This window comes from Gymnogyps californianus, chromosome 12, assembly GCF_018139145.2.
Source record: "Gymnogyps californianus isolate 813 chromosome 12, ASM1813914v2, whole genome shotgun sequence".
Lineage (NCBI taxonomy): Eukaryota > Metazoa > Chordata > Aves > Accipitriformes > Cathartidae > Gymnogyps > Gymnogyps californianus.
The window spans coordinates 20,113,937-20,133,957 of record NC_059482.1 but is presented as its reverse complement, the minus strand read 5'-3'; the positions used below and the strand labels follow the sequence as shown (position 1 = coordinate 20,133,957).

Sequence of the window (20,021 nt, the reverse complement as noted above, 5' to 3'; positions counted from 1 at the left end):
TACAGAATTTCTAACATGAAATCCAAATCTGGATGCATTAAATCAGCTGTAGGAAAACAACTGCTTTGTTGGAAACTAAGAATTACCAGGATGTATCTGATTTTTGATGAAAGGAAGTGAAATATTTGTTTTCCTAAGATAATGTTTCACTTTTTCCCCATCCTTCACCAGTTCCTATAATCACCTTCTTAAACTGGTAAAACCATTTTATTTCGGCATTAACAACTCGAGCCTGTGAAAAACATCACGTATTGCATTTTTCTGCCTGACACAGAGTATTCCTAGACTGATAATGCCAAAGGTAATCATTATGAGATTTGATCTGGTCTTTGCGTAACCACTGGCTATAAAAACTTAATACAGTTACTGTTTCAACCTATGTGACATGAGAAGTCTTTTTAATAGAAGGGATGGGGCAAGGGAAAGAATATCCACACTTGTAGACCTGCCATTTACCCTTAGTACTGTGATATGGAGATTAGAACAGCCAAGAATCTGATGTGTGTTGTAAAGACTAAGTGAAATGGCATGGAGAAATTTTATTCACACACCACACACCCCCCCCCCCCCCCCCCCCCGAGAGAGTGATGCTAATTCCTCTAAGGAACAAAAACACTCTGTCACAGTGACCAAGTCTTTGCTCTCACTTTTGTTAGGGAGACCTGGATAAAACTTATATTCTACCAATATGTCATTACTTCTTCCTCTATGACAACTGTCTAGGGTGACACCCTAATTTTTTTTGCTGCTTGAGCAAGAGGTGATTTTTTTTTTTTTTTTAGGGAATTACAGGCTGCTTGTTTGAGTAATTACAAGAGGTAAAACCAGCTCTCATCTACTTAGATGTTAATACAAAGTAATTGCAATATTCTATACGCAACTGAGGGAGAAGATTTCTGGCCTGAAATGTGCTACAAGTAGATTCTTGAAAAAAGTCTTCTGTTGAGACAAACTCCCTAGGCTGAATCATTATCGAGAAAAATAAATATAATCTATAAATAATAAAAAAGCAAGCACCCTCACTTAACCGATCAAGTTTTATGAACGAATTACAGCTAGTGTTTTTACTTATTAGTTATTTCAGGTCTCAGTTCTTTTAAAATGACTTTTTAATTTACTCTGAGTAAGAACTGTATGTGACAATACTGGTTTATTAGCACAAATGTGGTTTTCAGATGTTCCTTTTTGGGATATTCTAAAATGAACTGTAATCTGGTTTTAACTTTTTTATAATGAGATTAGAAAGGTCTGTTATTGGGGTCTAGCAAATTAAATTTGTTAGACTTCCTCTCTCCCCTTCTGAGTTTGAAAGTTTCAAATGCCCAAGAGGAAACTATCCGCAATAATTTGGTTTAAGAAGGTTGTGGTTTTTTTTTTTTTCTCTGATGTTGGAAGTGGATTTATTTAAATGTGTGAAACACATTATTGTGAGAATTGATTTGTGCTCAGCCAGATGATGTGTAAATTTCTATCAATATGCTTTTTTGCCAACAGGTACTTAATCGATATCTGTCAACACCTCTTATTCCCACTCTCCCAACTCCCATCATTCCTGTCATACCCCCACCATATACCATTGCCACGGGTAGCATACGTGACTGTGTCCGGCTCAGAGGCCTTCCTTACACTGCTGGCATTGATGACATCCTGGAATTTATGGGAGATGCCACAGCTGATATCAAGCCCCATGGAGTTCACATGGTCCTTAATCAACAGGTAACAGCATTTTGCATGGGAGGGCTAACTTTCCAGTCATTGAACAGGGTTAGAAGTCAGGGTGGCTTACCTGTTCTTGGCTGTGCTTTAGGTCTTCTGTAACCTTGAGAAAATACGATGTTCTGTTTGTCTGTCTCTTCCTCATTTCTCTTCCCCTTTTACATACAAACTTGCTTTTCTTTCTCTATATGTATGCATAAGACTGGGGAGGATGAAGCTTGTTCTTTTAATGATAGCTTTGTCCTGGAGGCTGTCTTAAATAGTCCCTTGTGTTTCAGTCAAGTGCTGGAAATACACAAGACAGAAATGTCTCATGTTGGATGGCATAGCTGCTCTGTCAGCTTCAGGGTTTCTGCTCAAGGGTAGCTGTGTTGTTTGAGTGGTATTTGTGGAAAAATGAGGTTTTCCTAACGTGGCTAGAGACTTTTCAGGCTTTAAAGGAAGTTGAAATTAAAAATTGTGTTTTGGATATATTTTAATTACATCATAGGGATATTTTTCCCGGTTGTCTTATGTTAAAAATAAACTCTATTAGCCACAGAAATATTGAGGTATTAAAAGAAAACAAATGAGAGAGATCTACTATATTTGTTTCACTTTTTTGTTAAGGAAGTTTTTAGTCTTTTATACATATAGCAATGTCTGTCAGGTTGCAGAAAATCAGACCTGGAAATCAATTTCCAATGTAGCTATGGACTTTACTAAAGCATGTCTGGAGCTTTATACTGTTGTACTACTACCTAAAAAGTAGTCACAGGGAAGGCAAAGCCAGACTCTTCCTAGAGCTTCAACAGCAAAAGAATAAGAGACAGTGTTAATAAACTACATTAAGGAAAATTCCAATTGGGTAGAAAGGAAAAAAAAAAAAATCACAATGAGAAATTAGTTACATACCCGAACAGGTTCCCAGAGATGCTGTGGAATCTCCACCCCTGGAGGTGCTCAGATTTCAAGTGGAGAAGGCCATGAGTGGCCTGATGTAACTTGAAAGTTAGCCCTGCTTTGAACAGTGTTCGGATTAGAGGCCTCCAAACTTTGTTTCCATGCTAAATTATTCTCGATTTCTTTCTGCAGAAGACGGAAGTAGTGTTGTGTTAACTGGGTGCTGGTTACATGAGTCTTGCCTTTCTGCTCCTAAAAATAATTGTTATTAGTCATTGGGGCCAGATGAGGAAGAACAATACAGACCTTCAGTAGACATTTGATTTTAGTACTTTCTGCATTTCTTGTGCTCTGGGTGTTTTAATAACAGATTGACTTATGATTATTTCCTCCCCTCCCCTAGGGACGACCATCAGGTGATGCTTTTATTCAAATGAAATCTGCTGACAAAGCCTTTATGGTGGCTCAAAAATGTCACAAAAAAATGATGAAGGACCGTTATGTGGAAGTATTTCAGTGTTCAGGAGAGGAGATGAACTTTGTTTTAATGGGTGGCACTTTAAATCGTAGTGGCTTATCCCCACCGCCATGTAAGTTACCATGTAAGTCTCCAATTCTTCTGCTCTCTGCTGCTAAAGGCTGATATGTGGTAGGTGCTGAAGCTTTGTGGCCTTTCACCTTTTGACTTGGGTTTTGCCATGATCAATAATCATCCATCTGTATACGTGCTGAGATTGGAATTGTTCCCTTTGGGCAATAATGGGACTGATCAGACGCATTTTTATTGTATTTTCGGTGGTGAGTAGAGGGCAGCAAGGCCTTGCCAGTGAAATTGTTGCACACTTCGCTTTTTATGGGTGTACTGTTCTTCTGAGCTCTGCGGTAGACTTGCCTGTAGTGAAACCTACTTGGAATTAGAGGGATTTTTAAAAGGCGGAGAAATTCTATATTCTAGCTGCCGATGAGTGCTCTTGCTATCTTGCCTTAGAGCATTGAGAAGGTACTCTATGGGCTTATTTTTGAAGGAAAACACCCACTGGGATGATACGCTAACAGACCATAGAGTGGTGAAGTTGGATGGATTTTTATTTTTTTAATTTTATTTAAGATTACAGTGAACCTTATTGTGGAACTATAATGGAACTTTACTGTACCGTTCTAATTAGTCTCACTATCAAATCACAAAGCAGATACTGATGTGTATTTGCAAAATAGTAAAAAGCTGCCAAATATAGTATATAAAAACAATTTGACTGCACACCAAGCTAAGCTTAATGTTCCTATACAAATCAGGTACTTGTTCATCAAAATGCATCAGACTAGTGATCTAGTGGAGTATTCTTTTTTCCATTTGCTACATCCTAAAAATACTTTTTGAAGTTGCAGGAGACTTATGCATGAAGACTCATGGTCAGCAGTTGTGGATGCCCATGTGTAGCTAATATTATGGTACTTTTGTCCCACAGAGTACAACTTCTGTTAGAAAGAACAGAGGGTGTGTTGGTGTGCACGCCTGCTTTCTCTATGCACATGGCTTTATGCTTTCTTTGAATAACTCTGAAGTTCCCTACTTTCCATTTACATATGAACAAGGCTGCTCAGCTCTAGGAGTTGTGAACTCTTAGGAATTGCTCATTTCGAATGCCCAAGTTGTCATTCATGGTGATGTAGCAGGGGTCTCCAGGGGAGAGGCTAGAGAGCAGTCTTTGCACGAGTGTTCATTAATCGTGCCCAGATGGTATTAGTCACTTTGGGATGAATAATTCCTTTCCTATAGCAGAGATCTCCATTCTGATTGTTTTTTGTTGGTGTGTCCTGGTTTGTTTTTAGGTCTTTCTCCACCAGCTTATGCTGCTTTCCAAACAGCAGCTGTGATCCCAGCAGAGGCAGCGCTTTACCAGCCACAAGCCCTCTTGCCAACTACCAGGACTCCCCAGGCCTCCGCGGCTGCTCCTCCAACTGTTACCTACTACCCAGCTCAGGCTGCTCAGCTCTATATGAATTACACAGCTTACTATCCCAGGTAACCCCTAGACTTAGCTGCTTCTCTTGATATTTCATCTCAGTGGAGCAGGCAACTATGTGGTCACCTGTGAACAGCTCTTAAATTTGTACTTCTGGTGTAGATAATCCTGGGAACTTGATGTTCATCAGCAGAGGTGGCAGCCATTTTAACTGATTCTCTGTGGCCTTGTAATGAAGTTCAGCTTTTCTGTAGGTTCTGTTTGAATCTCATGATAATGTTAGTCTAATATTTAACAGTGTTTTTGGCACCGGGGCAATGTCATCAAGGCGGTTCTATTTCTTGGCCCAATGAGACGCTGTGTCAATATATGCCTCTACCCTCATCCCTTAGTTTGTTCTTGTACTTACAGTACTGTTTCCATACTGAAAGACTCATCATAGGTGTGTACTAGGTTTGATTTCTTATATCAGTGAGACCAAAGAACACTTTACATGTGTAAGCAGAGCAGAAGATCTCCACCTTTTCCCTTCCCACAGATGGTATCAACATGGCTCACTGAAGTCTGGTCCTTGGGTCCACGGGGAAATAGCTTGTTCATGAATAGTTCCTAGGCTTGTGGCACTTACCAGCCTGAGTATCTGGTAATTTGCCAGATGCGCCCTGACCAGATATGCTGCTTTACTCACTGTTTTGTGGCTCAGAAGTACCAGATTTGGGCCCTTGCCTGCTTTTCATATTATGATTCCCCCACACCCCTTTTTTTCTTTATGGTTTTATTAACAATCTTAGAACAAGTCATCTGCAGCTACTATTTTTCTCCTCCCCTGTGAAATAACAAATGCCACTCTGTATGTCTTCAACTACAAATGTTAGCTGTTTTCCTTTCCCTCACTTCTCTAAATATAAATTATCAGATGCTGAAGAGAAATTAAGAAAGTTCACAAAGCAGTCCACATCAGGGCCGCTTGTTTTTCTGTGGTTTTTGGGCTTACTCTCAAATTTAAATTTTCAGTTTCATCTTTGCCTATTCCGAGTGCTAAAGCCAGTTATTGGTTTTCGTAACAATTTTGCCCCTCTTTCTCTTTCAGTCCTCCAGTATCCCCTACCACGGTGGGGTATATTGCAGCTCCTCCAGGAGCTGTAGCTGCTGCTGCAACTGCCACCCACACTCCGATTCTGCCCCAGCCTGGAGCGTTAGTCCGTATGCAGGGCTTGCCATATAATACAGGAATGAAGGAGATACTCAGTTTCTTCCAGGGATACCAGGTTAGTAGGCAGTCCCTCTCCTTGATATTGTATTTGGACCTCCGAGTAATGATCAGTGGGGATCAAACTGAGCAAGTGAGTGTTTTTGAAAATTGCTGAACAAGTGTGCAAGCTCAATGTTGTATATTTAACTGGCAGACCAAAGTGTAATATACAATTTGCCTTATTTCTTAGATAATAAACATATCCTAATTTGAAAGCAGTGATTTAGTGTCTAGGGTTAGGGTTTGAGTTTGGAGAGGGAGAAGGCACAGAGCCCCAGTGTGAGTGGGGCTGTGAAGGGGCTGACAGAGGAAGGTGAAGGCAGCCAAAAGCTTTCAGTCCTGGCCACTTTTTGCTGGGAGCCCTAGGTAGGGTCAGTGTTTGACCTTCCAGACTTAAGTGTTAAGGTCTGCTGAGAGCAGATTTCTAGTACAAAAGGCTGTGACCTAGGTGTGGTGACTTGCTTCCAAAAGGAGAGAAACAGATGCCTCTGTCAGACACTCTTTCAAGAACTAATTATTTTGGTTACAGGCAGGAACATTTTCCATTAAAACTGCATTACATTACAACTTAAAGGAAAACTGTATTTTCCAAACCATTTTATACTGATAGCAAATATTCTACGTCCTATAGGTAACTTCAGTCAGTATGTACTGATTCGGTGCTCTATCAGTGAGCAAACACATAGAAACATATCTTCTTGAGGAACATTTTAAAAAAAAAAAAAAAAAAAAAGCACCATGTACAAACATTTTTTTTCCAGCAGCACTTATTTGAATTCATGGAATGGGTCTTTCCATGTCTTCTGCCTTTCATCTCGGAGGATATTGTATCTATATCCATGTTTTGTCATCACATGTTTGCTAAAAGGAAAGATAATTGAGTATGGTATATTCTGGTGAGTATTTAACTTCCGTGGATAACAGCACTTACACAAATACCAAATCTACCTTTTTGGTACTACTCAGAAGCCCTGATTTAAAATCCTCTTGGTGGGTCTCAAACCACTGTTCAAGTGATATGTGTGAAAAGAAGACAATTTTTGCATGTTTGTCCTTCAAAATTCTGTAAGTTTGGGTAACAGTGGTATTACTAAAGGGTAAGCTGCAGATGGATTCTTTTTAATGCAAGACAGCAGTTAATACGAAACATTCAGGCATCGTATGTTTTGTTTTGGTTTTTTTCTTTAAGATTCTTAAAGGACAATGGGCTTTAATTTGTAGAGTCAGATGTCTGCTATGTAAATGAATGTAGACTGAGAACAGATGCTTAAATGTATATGTTCCAAGTTTTGAGTATTTGGAAGATACAGTGTGCTCTACCTGTTGTAACTTCTTTTCAAATGTTACATTTATGTTTGAAAGTAGTTTTGCGTACTTGGTTTTTCAGTGGAAAAATTTGAAGGTTAGCTTATAAAAAGTGTGATGAATTTTGACAAACATTAAAAAGAAACTAAATGTTGTTGTATTTTAGGGTTTTTTCTTCAACAGATATTTCTAGAGTTCAAACTAAATTCAGTTACTTGTGGCTTTCATGATTTCCAGACAAACAATAGTAATCATTCATCTGTTGCTTAGCCATTGATTTCCACCCCCACCCCACCCCCCCAAACCCCAGTCAGTTGGGGGTGGTGGGTATATTAAAACCTTAAGTGAGGAAGCCTATTTTCTAAATTGAAATTCAGCAAGAAGTGTGAGTGCACCATTGAAAAATGTGACCTGAACGTGTCTGTGCATGGAAAAGGTCAGTGAGAAGGTCTAGTAGCTCTGTCTTCCACTAAATCTTCAGTTTAGTGAATCTGGACTTTGGGTCTGGTGCTGAATTTGCCCTTTTCCTTGTTTCTGCATTTGGAGAGCAGTTCATAGTGTTTGTATTGCACAATTAAATGTTTCAAATGAATAGAAATTTTGCCACAAGGTGAAAACTATATTGTCCTGCTGCAACCTCCTGTGACGACCAGTTACTGTTATTAAATTGGTCACCTCTTTGATTTCTTTAGAAGATGTTGTCCAAGTGAGATCGGGTTCAATATCTTATAAAGGAGCCAAGGAATTATTTTGAATTGTTCTTGGAATCCCACATGTGGTAATGCTAGTTTTATACTCCCTCATTCCTTTAGGGGAAAAAAGAGGTGGTGACTTATTGTATTGGGACAATATTATGTCTCTGGAGCAATAACTAATCTTTTTTTCTTTTTTCCTCCCCTTTCCTCTCTCCTCATGTTATTTTTTTTCATTTTCTGCTGCTGCCCAAGGAATTATTGCACGATACTTCTACTCGTTTATAAAGTGAGCCCCTAATAATCATCAGTGGTTTGGGCATGGTTTTAATCTCTGTATAACTAATTGATGTTGGTATTCAATGGGCTTCAATGTTGGTATTCTGGGAACCAGATCGGAGATGCTGAGATTGAAGGGTGATTTTTGTCATTCATTGTATGTCCTTGTCTGAAAGGAACAGGTTTTAAGTTTTAGTTCTTGCTTTATTCTCTTCTGTTTTCCTTCTTCAGTCTTCATGGGCTCTGTATATTGCATGTATGGACATGTTTTACTTAAGTGAAAGCACCTTTCATACCAGACCTGCCTCTTAAGAGATAGACTTTGCTTATCATGGGCTTCAACAAGCTGGTCTCAACATCAGTACATGCTTCTAATAATAAATAATGTAAAAATCTGCAGATCAGCATTTTAATTTTCATTTAATTTTATCAGGACTAGCCTCTTGTTCAGTGGTTCAGCAGCTTGATTTCTTCTTGTAGTTCTGCTTTCTTGTTTTTATTGTTGAATATTCCTGCCAGCTTGCTTGTGTTTAATGTGTCGTGCATTAAACAATCTTGAAAAACTTGTGAAGAATTTTAATAGTAGATCTTGGAGATGGTAATTTTCCCCATCACCTTTCTGTATAATATCGTAGTGTATTGTAATCTTCAAAAGAGCTAATATTAGTACGCTCTGATTCAGTAAGTAATTCATGTTAAACTGCTTTTTAGTTGTACTGTAGTGCAACAGGGCCATTGTTTTGACTCCAATCATATACGGGATACATAGCTAAAGGATACTTAAAAAACCCACCACCAACAAAAACCAAAACAACCAAAACCACCACAACAACAAACCCCACTATACAATTCAGATAGGACAATGGGATGACAGTAGTTGGTCTGACAGGTGCTAAAACACCAGCTGCTCAGCAGATGCTGGTCTTTGGGCATTATGTTGAAGTAAGGGATCTATGGATGTTTACAGGAAACTTCCCTTACAACTTGAGAAATATGTGATTGTGAAGAGACCTTTCTAGAATTAAGAAAAATAATTCATATTTCAGATCCTATGGGGAAAAGTTTGAGGAAGAAGTGGTGCAAAAATAGTAATTACATGCAACAGACTTCTCAGTGTTACTTTAGGCCATCACTCTCTACAGTTGTAAAGCAGTGAGAGAAATCAAGTAGATAAGGAAGGAACAGGTGTAGTGGTTGAGTAATGGATTTACGTGAAGTTGTTTGTGCATGTCAGAACAAAATTTTTCACTAAAAAGTATTTTTCTTTATTTACTGGCTAAATCCTCTATGGATTTTACTCTTTAGCCACTAAATGAATCAATGAGAAATATTTCTAGTCTCCAAATAATGACCTAATTTTTTTTTTCTTCTTATGAGAATGCAGGTTTATTGCTAACATTGACAGAGTTGGTATTCTGACAAGAACTGTTAGGTTTATGCACAAGTAGATGCAATTTAACTGTGCCCATGGTCTTAGCTAACCAAAAGCTAGTTCACAGCTGTCATCTTAGCTAGGATTCAGCATGCATTTAGTAGCAGTTGCCCAGTTTATTGGAGGTTGGCATGAATGTAAAGTGAACTCATGTCTGCCTGAAAAAGACCGTGTGGATTAGTTCTTAGAAAGCAGACTTGCTATTTAGGTAAGTTGTGTATAACTATAGTAGCATGTTTCATTTAGAACTAGTGAAAAAATAAACTAGGAGAAGACAGATTTAGGGGCTGTGGTCACCATCTGAGCTTTATTTAAAGCCTCCTGAATTTGCTGAAAAAGGCTAGGAGGGAAATGTAGGGACTTCTTTGTGTACATGTTTTTATGTAAGAGAAGCTTAAAATAAATACTGTTCTTTAAACCTGTACTGGGCTTAGGTGCCTTTTATCTGCAGCTAAAAAGAGCTTTTGCAGTATATTAATCCTCCAAGTCTTCAGAGACCCAGAATTCAAGGCTCATTGTTGCGGGGGGGGAGGGTGGCTTGTGCTTAAAACAGTAATAAGGAAGTGAAGGGAAGTGGATGGATGGCTAAATTCCAAGGGCATTAACAACATTTCTCTCTGGTATCAGGACAGCGGGCTTCATTGTTACTGACTTTTTAGGGATTAGTTTTTTTTTTTCTCTGAAATGCATGCTTAAACAAAGAAGTATTCTCTATTTCCTATGGGTTCCTTTTGAAATCTGACTCTTCGTAGTCTGAGAGGGATACCCCATTGTCCGTGTGCCAATTCTAGGCATAGCACCTTCTGACTAGGGAAAGGAAAGAGGATGTGGTAGAGGAAGAATTCCCACTTACTGGTATTTGAAGTCATCTGGCAATATAGACATTATTATATGCTCACCCCTATGCTCTCGGAATAGAGTATGCTGTTTGTTTTGCTTTATTCCTAAATTTATCTTCCACCTGGAAATGTTGCCTGTGTGGAGAAACCATCTGTGAGACTGGGACTAGTAAATTAGTGGTTACTGTTTCTGTCTGTTGCCTCCCATGCTTGAAACATGAGACTAAAGTTGCACCATCTTCAAGCTGTATTTTTGGGAACAGGCATTACATATTTCACTATCTGTTCCACAAAACATTCAGATGGTATCTGTTCCACAGAGCATTCAGGTGGTTGCTGGTGCTTGTAGTGGCACTCTTACGGTCCAATTGATATACTTCAGTGGCAAAGCCAGTTTAGGGTATTTCTCCTGACTCTTGTGCCGAAGGTTGCAGTTACCTAGTCATCAAATCTGATTCGATGTTCCAGGCTTACTATATCTAGACTTTTTTTCCAGAGTCTGAGAGCTGGATTTCTTCCCTTTGGGAACTGTTCTGTGATAGAGTTTATCGGTAGTTTATTGCAGCTACAATCCTGAAGTGGCCATTTTGCCTATGATGTTTTCCTCTTCTTTCATTTCCCCTTGTTTTTTTGCCAGTTGGGACATATCCAAGTATACTTTCCAATTTTAATTTTGTTTTTAGCAATGGATTTTTTTTTCCCCCTAGATTGCTTTACATATGCTGTGATCTGATCTTTGAATGTCCACTGTAGAAACTGCAAAAGTGAAATGGAAATCAATGTCTCGTTGGTTAGTGACCTGATTAAATCTATGCACAGTCTGTGAGGGGACAAGAACAGTCCCATATTCCCCTCAACGTAACAGGTATTTCTGAAAGAAATAAAATAGCTTGAAGGAAAAAAAAATACATGTACAAGGAGAGAGTGTAGTATACTACCTCTTTATTAACCGCTCTGTCTCTGATTCCTATCATCTTAAAAAGCTTTGCACTGCAGTAAGCATAGCAGATAGTCTGTCTGGAAGATGCTACCATACTGGAGGTAATTGTTGGTCAGAAATGGTCATCTCCTTTAGGAGAGAGGAGTTAGTGTTATTTAATATACATCTGTCATTTATTATTATTATATAGTCTATTGTAATATGTTATTTAATATTATAATAAGTGTTATTTAATATACATGAGTTGAAATGTCTTTGCCATTTCAAGTGTTAATACCTAGAAAGGTATTTACCTTACGCTTGTAAGGTAAACTGCTGATTCTGTAAAGAAGCAACATGTCCTTCAGGAAACATCATTTTGCTGTTATTAACAGCATGTCTTAAGCTATAAAAGTTCCCACTGTCACAGGGGAGAAAACAACAAGAAGAATGTAGGGAACAGGAAACAGCATTCTTTGTTGATTTTGTGATTTTTTTGATTGTTTTTTTTGAGATTACACTATTCAATGTAATCTCTGTTCCAATCAGCTGCGGGTTTTTTCCCAGTGTATATGCGTATTCTTCCTGCCATCTTGCAGCCTGCCGTAGGGCTAATTGTTGACCCCAGAATCTTATTTAGTAACCACTTGCAAAGGTTCTGTTTTGCTTCCTTCTCCTAGGTTGGGTTCTCAATGCAAACCTTATCCCATACCTAGTTTCCATATTTAGTTTACATCTTTCTTGATCCTAGCTCCCATCGCTGATCACTGGAAGAAGTCAGTATAGCACCAGAGCGTATGCTGAGAACCATATCTTGATGTCCTTAACATCTGAGGCTGACTTTTCTAGTGGAGCTCGTCATTTAACAATGGTATTCTGTGCGATCTTCCTTACTAGACTAAGCTAGACTTCTTGGTGGCTGCTTCAAGGGGAAAAGAGAAATTGCTTTATTGTCTGAATTTATTCCTGCATTCGCCTTCAGTCATTCTGGGAAATAGGTCTCCCTGTTCATCATCTGTGAGCATGTGAGAGTATCCAATTTAATAGGATGAGAGGAAGGAAAACTTTGATAGAGGTTGTATTCCATAGATTAATGGCTTAAAAAGCAAGATTTGCTACTGTGTCGTTCCAGTAGACCACTATATTTTAATGCTACTGTTGACATACTGAGAGTAAGTGGAAGCCCCTGGGTGAGAAAGAATCACAGAATGTTTTAGGTTGGAAGGGAAGTCCAACCCCCCAAGAGCTGTGAGCTCAAAGGGAGGGGGAAACAAGGCAGCAGCTCTGAGGAAGGAGGCTGTGTTTCCGTTCAGAGAAGCAAGGAAGGTGGGAATCAGATAAGTGGGATAAGAGGAGGGTAGTGGAGGCACTAACAGTGAGGTTTGCTTTTAATTTTATTTTACTTAAATTTAAGGGGAACTATTACAGTATTTGGTAACTTTTTACCTGTTACTTGTGTGTTAAGGGGAGGTATTTGAAAATAGAACGTGAAGTTTCATGTTATCTCAGTATTGTCATACTGTCTCAGGTCTCAATAACATTTATACAGGAAACAAGCTGCTAGAATCTAGCTCAGTGAACTTGCAACTGGTTATACTAAGGGGTTAAATCACTAGGTGGTATTTTTCAGATCTACATGGAAGCAGAATTTGGCCTGCTGCATTGCAGGTGAAGCTAGCAAAACTATTTCCGTTTTGAGCAATGGGTTTATAGGTTTACCCTTGGCTTTACACTGTTTGTCCTGCGTGGTTGGGTGTTTTTGTTTTGTTCTTATGGGTTTCTGAAATGCAGACAGAATCAGAAGGGTTCATGATAATGTACTTCCTCAGGCAAGTTAGGGTAGTTTCCATTTCATTCACAGGGAATAAGAATTCCTAGCTTGGTTTGCAGTACTACTTTTTGAAATCTGTAAGTTTGAAGAATTTACTGTTCCACAACTTCTGTTCTAATTAACTGCAGTCTCTTACCTATCTTTCTTGTGATTAGAAGTTGCTTCTATTGCTAGGTATTTTGATTTTTTTCCTTTCTTTCTCTCTTTCTTTAGGCATAGGCCTAAGCTCTGACAACTTTGGCATTTCTGTGCAGGGTAGTTTTCCCGCTTTCATGTTTTCCACATTGTTTATGCGTTTAAAGTGTAACCTTTTAAACACTGTCCCTCACAAGAGACTATAGATCTTTACCTACTGTACATCTACTGATAATCTAAAGTATGTACTATCTTGAGACATTCCTTCCAAAGAGTAAACTTACATTTTGTAGATTTGTTTCAAGGGCAGGTCTGGGAACTGATAAATCTAATATTTGCACGGTCTGGTTGCCCTGGCAGAGACTATCTAGAAAATACTTCTTGTATTTGCCTTTTACTTAATGGCATGGGTCTAGATGTGAAGGTGGCTAGAATTCAGTAGTAAAAATTCTGGGAGGTTCTTTTCTTTTATGTTCTCTGGGCTCTTGGTTATTGTTCTCTGTGGAAGGTGTATACTATGATGGTTGGTTTTTTTCTTTTCGACTTCACTTTGGATGGATACAATGTGTCCTGTATGCCCAAATATAATACTTTTTTTCTCCCTAAGCTGGCAGGAGACTTTTTGTATTATAGAAATATCAAAGGAAGGCAGCATAGTATGTCTACATTGTGTGCATTTGGCAATCCTCTAAAATGTTACTGCAAAACAGCCATTTTGGGGGAGATAGGAAACTCTTCTTGCCCCTGAAAGGATGTTCTATAACTTGGGTTATGCTAAACATTTTGTCTTCTGGATTACAGGAGACACTCCAGTAGTCTTTCTAGCATGTGCAAGAATGCTCAGTTCCAGGATATGTAATTTGGAAAGATTATGAGATAGATACAAAACAATGTTTCATATTCCCCAAGATCTATTTTCTGACTATAGACTTCATATTTGTACCAGGCCCTCCAATAGTATGCATGATTACTGTTCAGATTCAGGAACTCAAATATTTCTTTGATCTGATCCACATGTGGGTTTTTTGTTTTAATTTATTGGTGTGACTGTACTGTACAGTCACTATTTTTATTTTAATATTTTTCTACAAATCTATCATGATGCAGTTACACTGTATAGTTTATTTCTTTTTCCTATATGAAAATATACTGTACTAGTGTAAATGCTATTTTATCTTTTAAGTGCATTCATGCTGGGACATTGATTTTCTTTAACTACGCTGGTGTAGTCTATGTAATGTAAGTGTTCTATGCAGCTGAAGTGTTTATCACTCTACCCTAGAGAAGCTGCAGTTTATTTCCATGACTGCATAAAAGATCTGAATGAGATCCGTACACTTCTTCTAATCCCCCACTTCAGTATGCACGCTGGAGGATGCTCATCTGTCCCAGTGAGAGTCATTACTGGAAGCATGATTATGCAAACTTAAGAGTTTTGTTACCTGATGCTGCTGTCTCATGAGTAGAAGGGAAAAGGGAGCACTTCATGGTCTGAACTATTTCCCTTCCTTGATAAGGAACAGTTCAAATGCACAGTTTAGAATATTCCCCACATGCATTTCCTTTAAATCTATTTCTACAACCAGTAATTCAGTTCATGTACTTTTTAATCTTGCATAACAATAGTATCCGTCAAATTCACTGTCTCCTGCCAGTTATTATAGCTGATGCTCTTAATTATGGTTGCAAATGATCGTCTGTGTGGCTTGCTGTACCAGAACTGTTCCTTCTCTTGCTCATTATCATATATCACACTTGTACTGTAGTATGCACCTGATGACTACAATGGCCTTATTCAGCTGAGCGATCAAGCAAGGAGTGTGTTACAAGCACCGAAAGAGTGGGTCTGTTTGTAACTCTTTGTAACTTCTGAAGAAGGTAAGATCTGACTGGCAGAAACTGGGTCTCCAGTGGTGAATGGGAAGGGAAAGAAGGGCTTGGTGATACAGAGTTTTTTGCTTATGGCTTTTTCCCCTTCTTAGCTTGCTTTGGGATCCTTGCTTTAATCTTTCTGCTTTTGTCCTATTAAAAAAATCAACTAACCTAAGGAAATAGGCCAATTGTGATCTGTAGTTGATGGGATAGCAGTGGTGGAGGTAGTCTGATTGCCTGGTTCTGCTCAGATGGTGTGTTAAACTTCCAGAAGGGTTTATTAGTGCTTGTTTCTCATGTGAAGCTTTCAGTCCAATATTTCATTTTTAGCATAGCCGTAGAAGATGATTTTTTTTTTTCTTATATGGCTACAAAGCGCACACAAATCTGTGGGCAAAAAACCCCAAACCTCTGGCTTTCTCTTTCCTGTATCATATAGCTGTCTAGAGATTAATTTCTCTGTTTCTTGATCTCCCTAATGCAATGTGAACTATTGTGGTGGTTTTTTTGTTTTTTTTTTTCTTTTTTTTGTAGGAGAGGTTTCTTTGGTATAGTGGCTTTCTAATGCAACTAACTAAATTTGCTAATGGTAAACTTCCCTGCATTTTTGGCACTAACACATAATTCTTAAAGAAATTTTGTTGTGACCTATGTGGAGTTCGTGACATCCCAATACTATTGTGTTCCATTCAGACTGCTACTGATAGTTACTACGTTTTTTTTCTCCTTAAAAAAAAACACACAAAACTTTCAGTACAAAAATTGGCAATCAAATACTGTGCCTTGATAGAATTATCTTCATAGATAAAGCTACCTTCACATAATTACCATCAACTCAGTTGTTTTCACATTAGTTGGTTTCTCATCATACTGTTAGATCTGCTAGGGAGAAGATAGACTAGAGGCTGCATGGTCTGGTGGTGTACAGAAGAACACCCACTATTACTCTGAGCATTTCCATATTTATGTGACCTTGGACAATCTGTTTGGCTCTCTTGTTTTACCCAGATTAACTGGAAAACCAGATCAGTAACAGGGTTCTACTATGTATGAGATGGAAACAGTCTTTGACTAGAAAATAATTCATGGAGTAGCTCATCCTGAATTCTAAGCAGTCCAAGGTAGTATCATACAGATACCACTCTTTTTACAACAAAACATCCAGAAAAAAAATTTGTACGGATTTGAATCTCTGTTTTAAAAAAAATGTACATAAAGAAAATCTATTTCTATCTATAAATCTATATAAATAAGAACCTAAAACTAGTGTGTCTTAAAATGAAACTGAAGGGTTTTATTTATCTCTTTTAATTACGTTGCTTGCAGAACGTGTAGACTTCTGCTAACTTTCTGTGCAACTCTTATAACATGAATTTGCAGATCCTTACGTTGGTATTACACCAATGCTGCTATTTAAACTATTTTTTAAAGCTCTCCTGTGTGCTCACAGGTCTAACTGTGCTCCATGTGTGTTTTCAGCTGACTCTGAACTGCAATATTAAACTTACATTCAGGACTGATGGTAAATGACTTGATCCTATATGGATTAACAGCAAAGAGCTGGTTTAGAGCAGACCACCTTTAAGCTCAGATTTGCGGCTCAACCCAAACTGTGTACAACTTTCTCTCTGAGCACAGTGTTATTCTGAAATAAACCAAGATTAAGATTACTTTCAAACCTGAACTGGGCTTCAGACATGATGTTTTCTGTTTGTCTTTGAATTTCTTTCTGCATGCTATTTCTTGACTAACTTTACTTCTGCGAAAAGAAATGATATGAAGTCTGTACTGTCTTATACATGCTTTTAGTTTCTGAAGTGTACTGTTGCTTATATCTTAAGAACACTTTTACTGCCTGCTAAGTGTTTGAGTGAAGCTCTGGCATGTACTTGCTTTATTTTCATATGCTTGAACTTAAAGCTGATCAGAAACTGCTACTGGTAATAACTGAGCAGTCTGATATTTCTTGCTGCATACCAGGTACACATAAATTCTACAAAAAGTGAAACCTTTCAATATTTTAACCTTTTATAAACTCATGAGGACATACGTCACATGAACTTAACTTGAATTGGGTTAATACTCATAAAACTGGTTGGTTTTCCAGCATAGACCGTATGTTTTGTCTGGCACTGATTTCTCCAACAGATTAACCTTGTATGCTGAGCTTTTTTGATCGTTCAATTTTTGGTTTTGAAACTTCACTGAGATCTATTTCTATCCAACAAATAGGGCTTTCAAACTTAACTTGGAAGGACTTCCAGCATGTTTTGAGAAATGGCGGGGGTACCACAGGGCAGACAGAGATGTCTGCTTTAAACTCAGCATTTTGGAACTGCCTTTTAAGAATTCAGGAGGGCAAATGCACTCCAAAGTAAATCAACTCCAATGACTAAATAATCTCATTTGCTATCCTGCTTTTTTCTTAGCCTTGTTAAAATTACCATAAAGATTTCTTTAATTCAGTTGGACTGCACCAAATTTTACTTTGTTCTACCAAACAATCTTTCTTGCACTGTATACCTGTGTTAAGTTCAACTCATCCTCCCAACACAGAACTCTCATACAGCTCTATCTTTTTTTTTTTTTAACTTTGCATGTGACTATTCACATGCCTTAGCCTTTGTCACTTGGCCAGTAGTCCACATAGTACAAGAATTATTCACTGAATGCCTGGACTTTCTTGCTCCATTTACCTTTTATTAACATCTAAGTCTTTCTTTTCTTATCAACCTTTAATCTCAATTACTTCTCTTGCAAAATCTTTGCATGGAATTATGTCTACATCATTGTGTTCAGCACACCAGCAGAATAAGAGCTGCTGCTGTTCGCTGAGCTAAAAGCTGAATTCTTTTAATCTTCGGTCCCTTTTCCTCCTTTCCATTCTCATATCTAGAATCTTTTCGCCACAGACACAGGAGTGGAGTGAACCAGATACACAGCATTAAAAACTGCATTTCCAGGTGTGGTCTCTGGTCTTAATAGGTTTTTTCTTTTGTTTTGTCTTCTTGTACCATTGCAGCTCCACGCCGATTCCATCCTCGTGCTTTACAACTTTAGTGGCCAGCCCAGTGGAGAGGCATTGGTGACTTTTCCAAGCCTGGATCTAGCTAAGAAAGCAGTGGCTGAGAAAAACGGACAGCTGCTGGGAAGCCGCTATGTAGAACTGTACCTGGTCTAACGAAACACTCTTTGGGGGATGGGGAAAGAATGCTGCACTCAACACCGTGCCTTTTGCAAAATAAGAAGTCTTCCCTTGCCACCCAGGCAGCAGCAAATGTGCCTTTTCAGCATAATATGTTGGAATGTAGAGTGGTACATGTCCTGTATTTAATTTGAAAAATGGCGTATCCTATGCCAAAGATAAAGTGAAACCAAAAATTATGCAGTTAATTTACTTAATTTCTAATGTACTTCATGAAAAATAAGCAAACCTGCTCCTGGCATCTAGTTAATTCTGAAGACAATCTAATAGCACTTCAGCTATCGCAGCCATGGGAGAAACCTGTTCAGTAGCATTTGAAGTGGAAAGCGAAGCTTGAGTCATTCAGATTCTTCTGTGTTTAGTTTTTAATAGTTTACACTTGACAAAGTGTCTGGTTTTTGTAGAGTTTAAATGTCTTTAGAAAGGTCTTTTGGAATGCATAGCTTTCCCAGTTCAAAGTGTAGATCATATTGATTTTTTTTTTTTGTTCTGTTTTGTTCTTGACTGGAAAATACCAGGATGCTGGACCCCACATGCAATTGTGCTTTCTTGTGTTTTCATTATACATTGTTTTGCAAAAGCCATATTTGTCTTTCTTACCAATGTACTGCTGCCAACGTGTAAAGCAAAAAAATAAAACCAACAGCAAACCCAGAAAAATCCTCCTTGCCCACCCATAACTCCCTGCTCCCAGCCCCAAACTTTTAATCTCTACAGGACAAAAATGGCACATAAACCTGAGTACTAATAAGTTATATTTTTTTATTTAAGCATAATAGCTTTCAGATACTGTATTAAAGATTTTGCTCTAGTTTATGTGCATGCAATTTGTTTACATCTTTAAACTACTTTATTTGTATATTATGGAACAACAAGATACGTTGAAATCTAAATCCTCTAGTGCATGCTTTTTTCTTTTTCCCTGTGTGTGTATATACATAAGCTAGAAGAAGTACTTTTATGTCATGTAGCATGTGTTTAAAAACAGACATCTGCTGTAGAAGCACTAAATGACTTTGTTTTTACTGTGCCTTACTTCAAAACCATTCCAAGTGCAATACCAGCAGAGCAAAATGTAATGAATACTGTTGTGACATGTTCATGGATGTCTGAATTGATCTTTTTTGTTAGTGTACAATTTGAGTTGTACTTAAAAGAACTGAATGATGTATGCTTCTTTATATTACAACAAATAAAAGAGATGCTTATGATGTGTATTGGCTTTTGAAAGTAACTTATGCTTTAATATTTTCATGGGGCATCATTCTCTGATGAATAACCTTTTACTCATTTTTCTCTTTCTCCTAGATTTAGGAGCATGTGTACCTTGCGAGAGTGGCATGATTTTTCTTTTTTTTTTTTTTCTTTTTGCATGTGCTGGTAGGCCAGAAATATGCATGATACATATTTCTGTTGTAGTGGAACACTTTTTAGGCAATGTGATGTAACTGTTTACACGCTTAGTTCTGGTGCCAGAGGAAATGAAGTATTGAACTTGAAATTGTGTTCGTGTTAGGATTTAATTGACCTAATGGGTCACTTGCTTTTCTGTGCAATGCAAAATGCTACGTTTATATCACGATGGAGCCAGAAAACCTTTCTGTAGTAAAAATGGAAGAGAGGGGGGAAATCATATTAAGGTGATAATGTTTGTTTCTCTGTAGTCAGAAGCATCCCATGCCAGATGCCATTTCATCA

General features: G+C 38.1%; 1 protein-coding gene across 3 annotated transcripts in view; it reads left to right on the top strand.

Moving 5' to 3' along the window:
• The window catches only part of ESRP2 (epithelial splicing regulatory protein 2), a 46,642-nt gene extending 27,102 nt beyond the window's left edge, over positions 1-19,540 (top strand). The window contains exons 12-17 of one of the 3 annotated variants that reach the window (XM_050903919.1): positions 1,495-1,716; positions 3,002-3,200; positions 4,429-4,621; positions 5,653-5,830; positions 15,013-15,124; positions 18,141-18,195. In XM_050903919.1, coding sequence (XP_050759876.1) covers positions 1,495-1,716; positions 3,002-3,200; positions 4,429-4,621; positions 5,653-5,830; positions 15,013-15,102 — 882 coding nt within the window. In that variant the 3' untranslated portion in view covers positions 15,103-15,124; positions 18,141-18,195. Of the gene's footprint in view, positions 1-1,494; positions 1,717-3,001; positions 3,201-4,428; positions 4,622-5,652; positions 5,831-15,012; positions 15,125-18,140 lie in introns of all 3 variants that reach the window. The other 2 variants (XM_050903918.1, XM_050903917.1) reach the window with 2 other exon arrangements.
• The last annotated feature ends 481 nt before the right edge of the window (positions 19,541-20,021 follow it).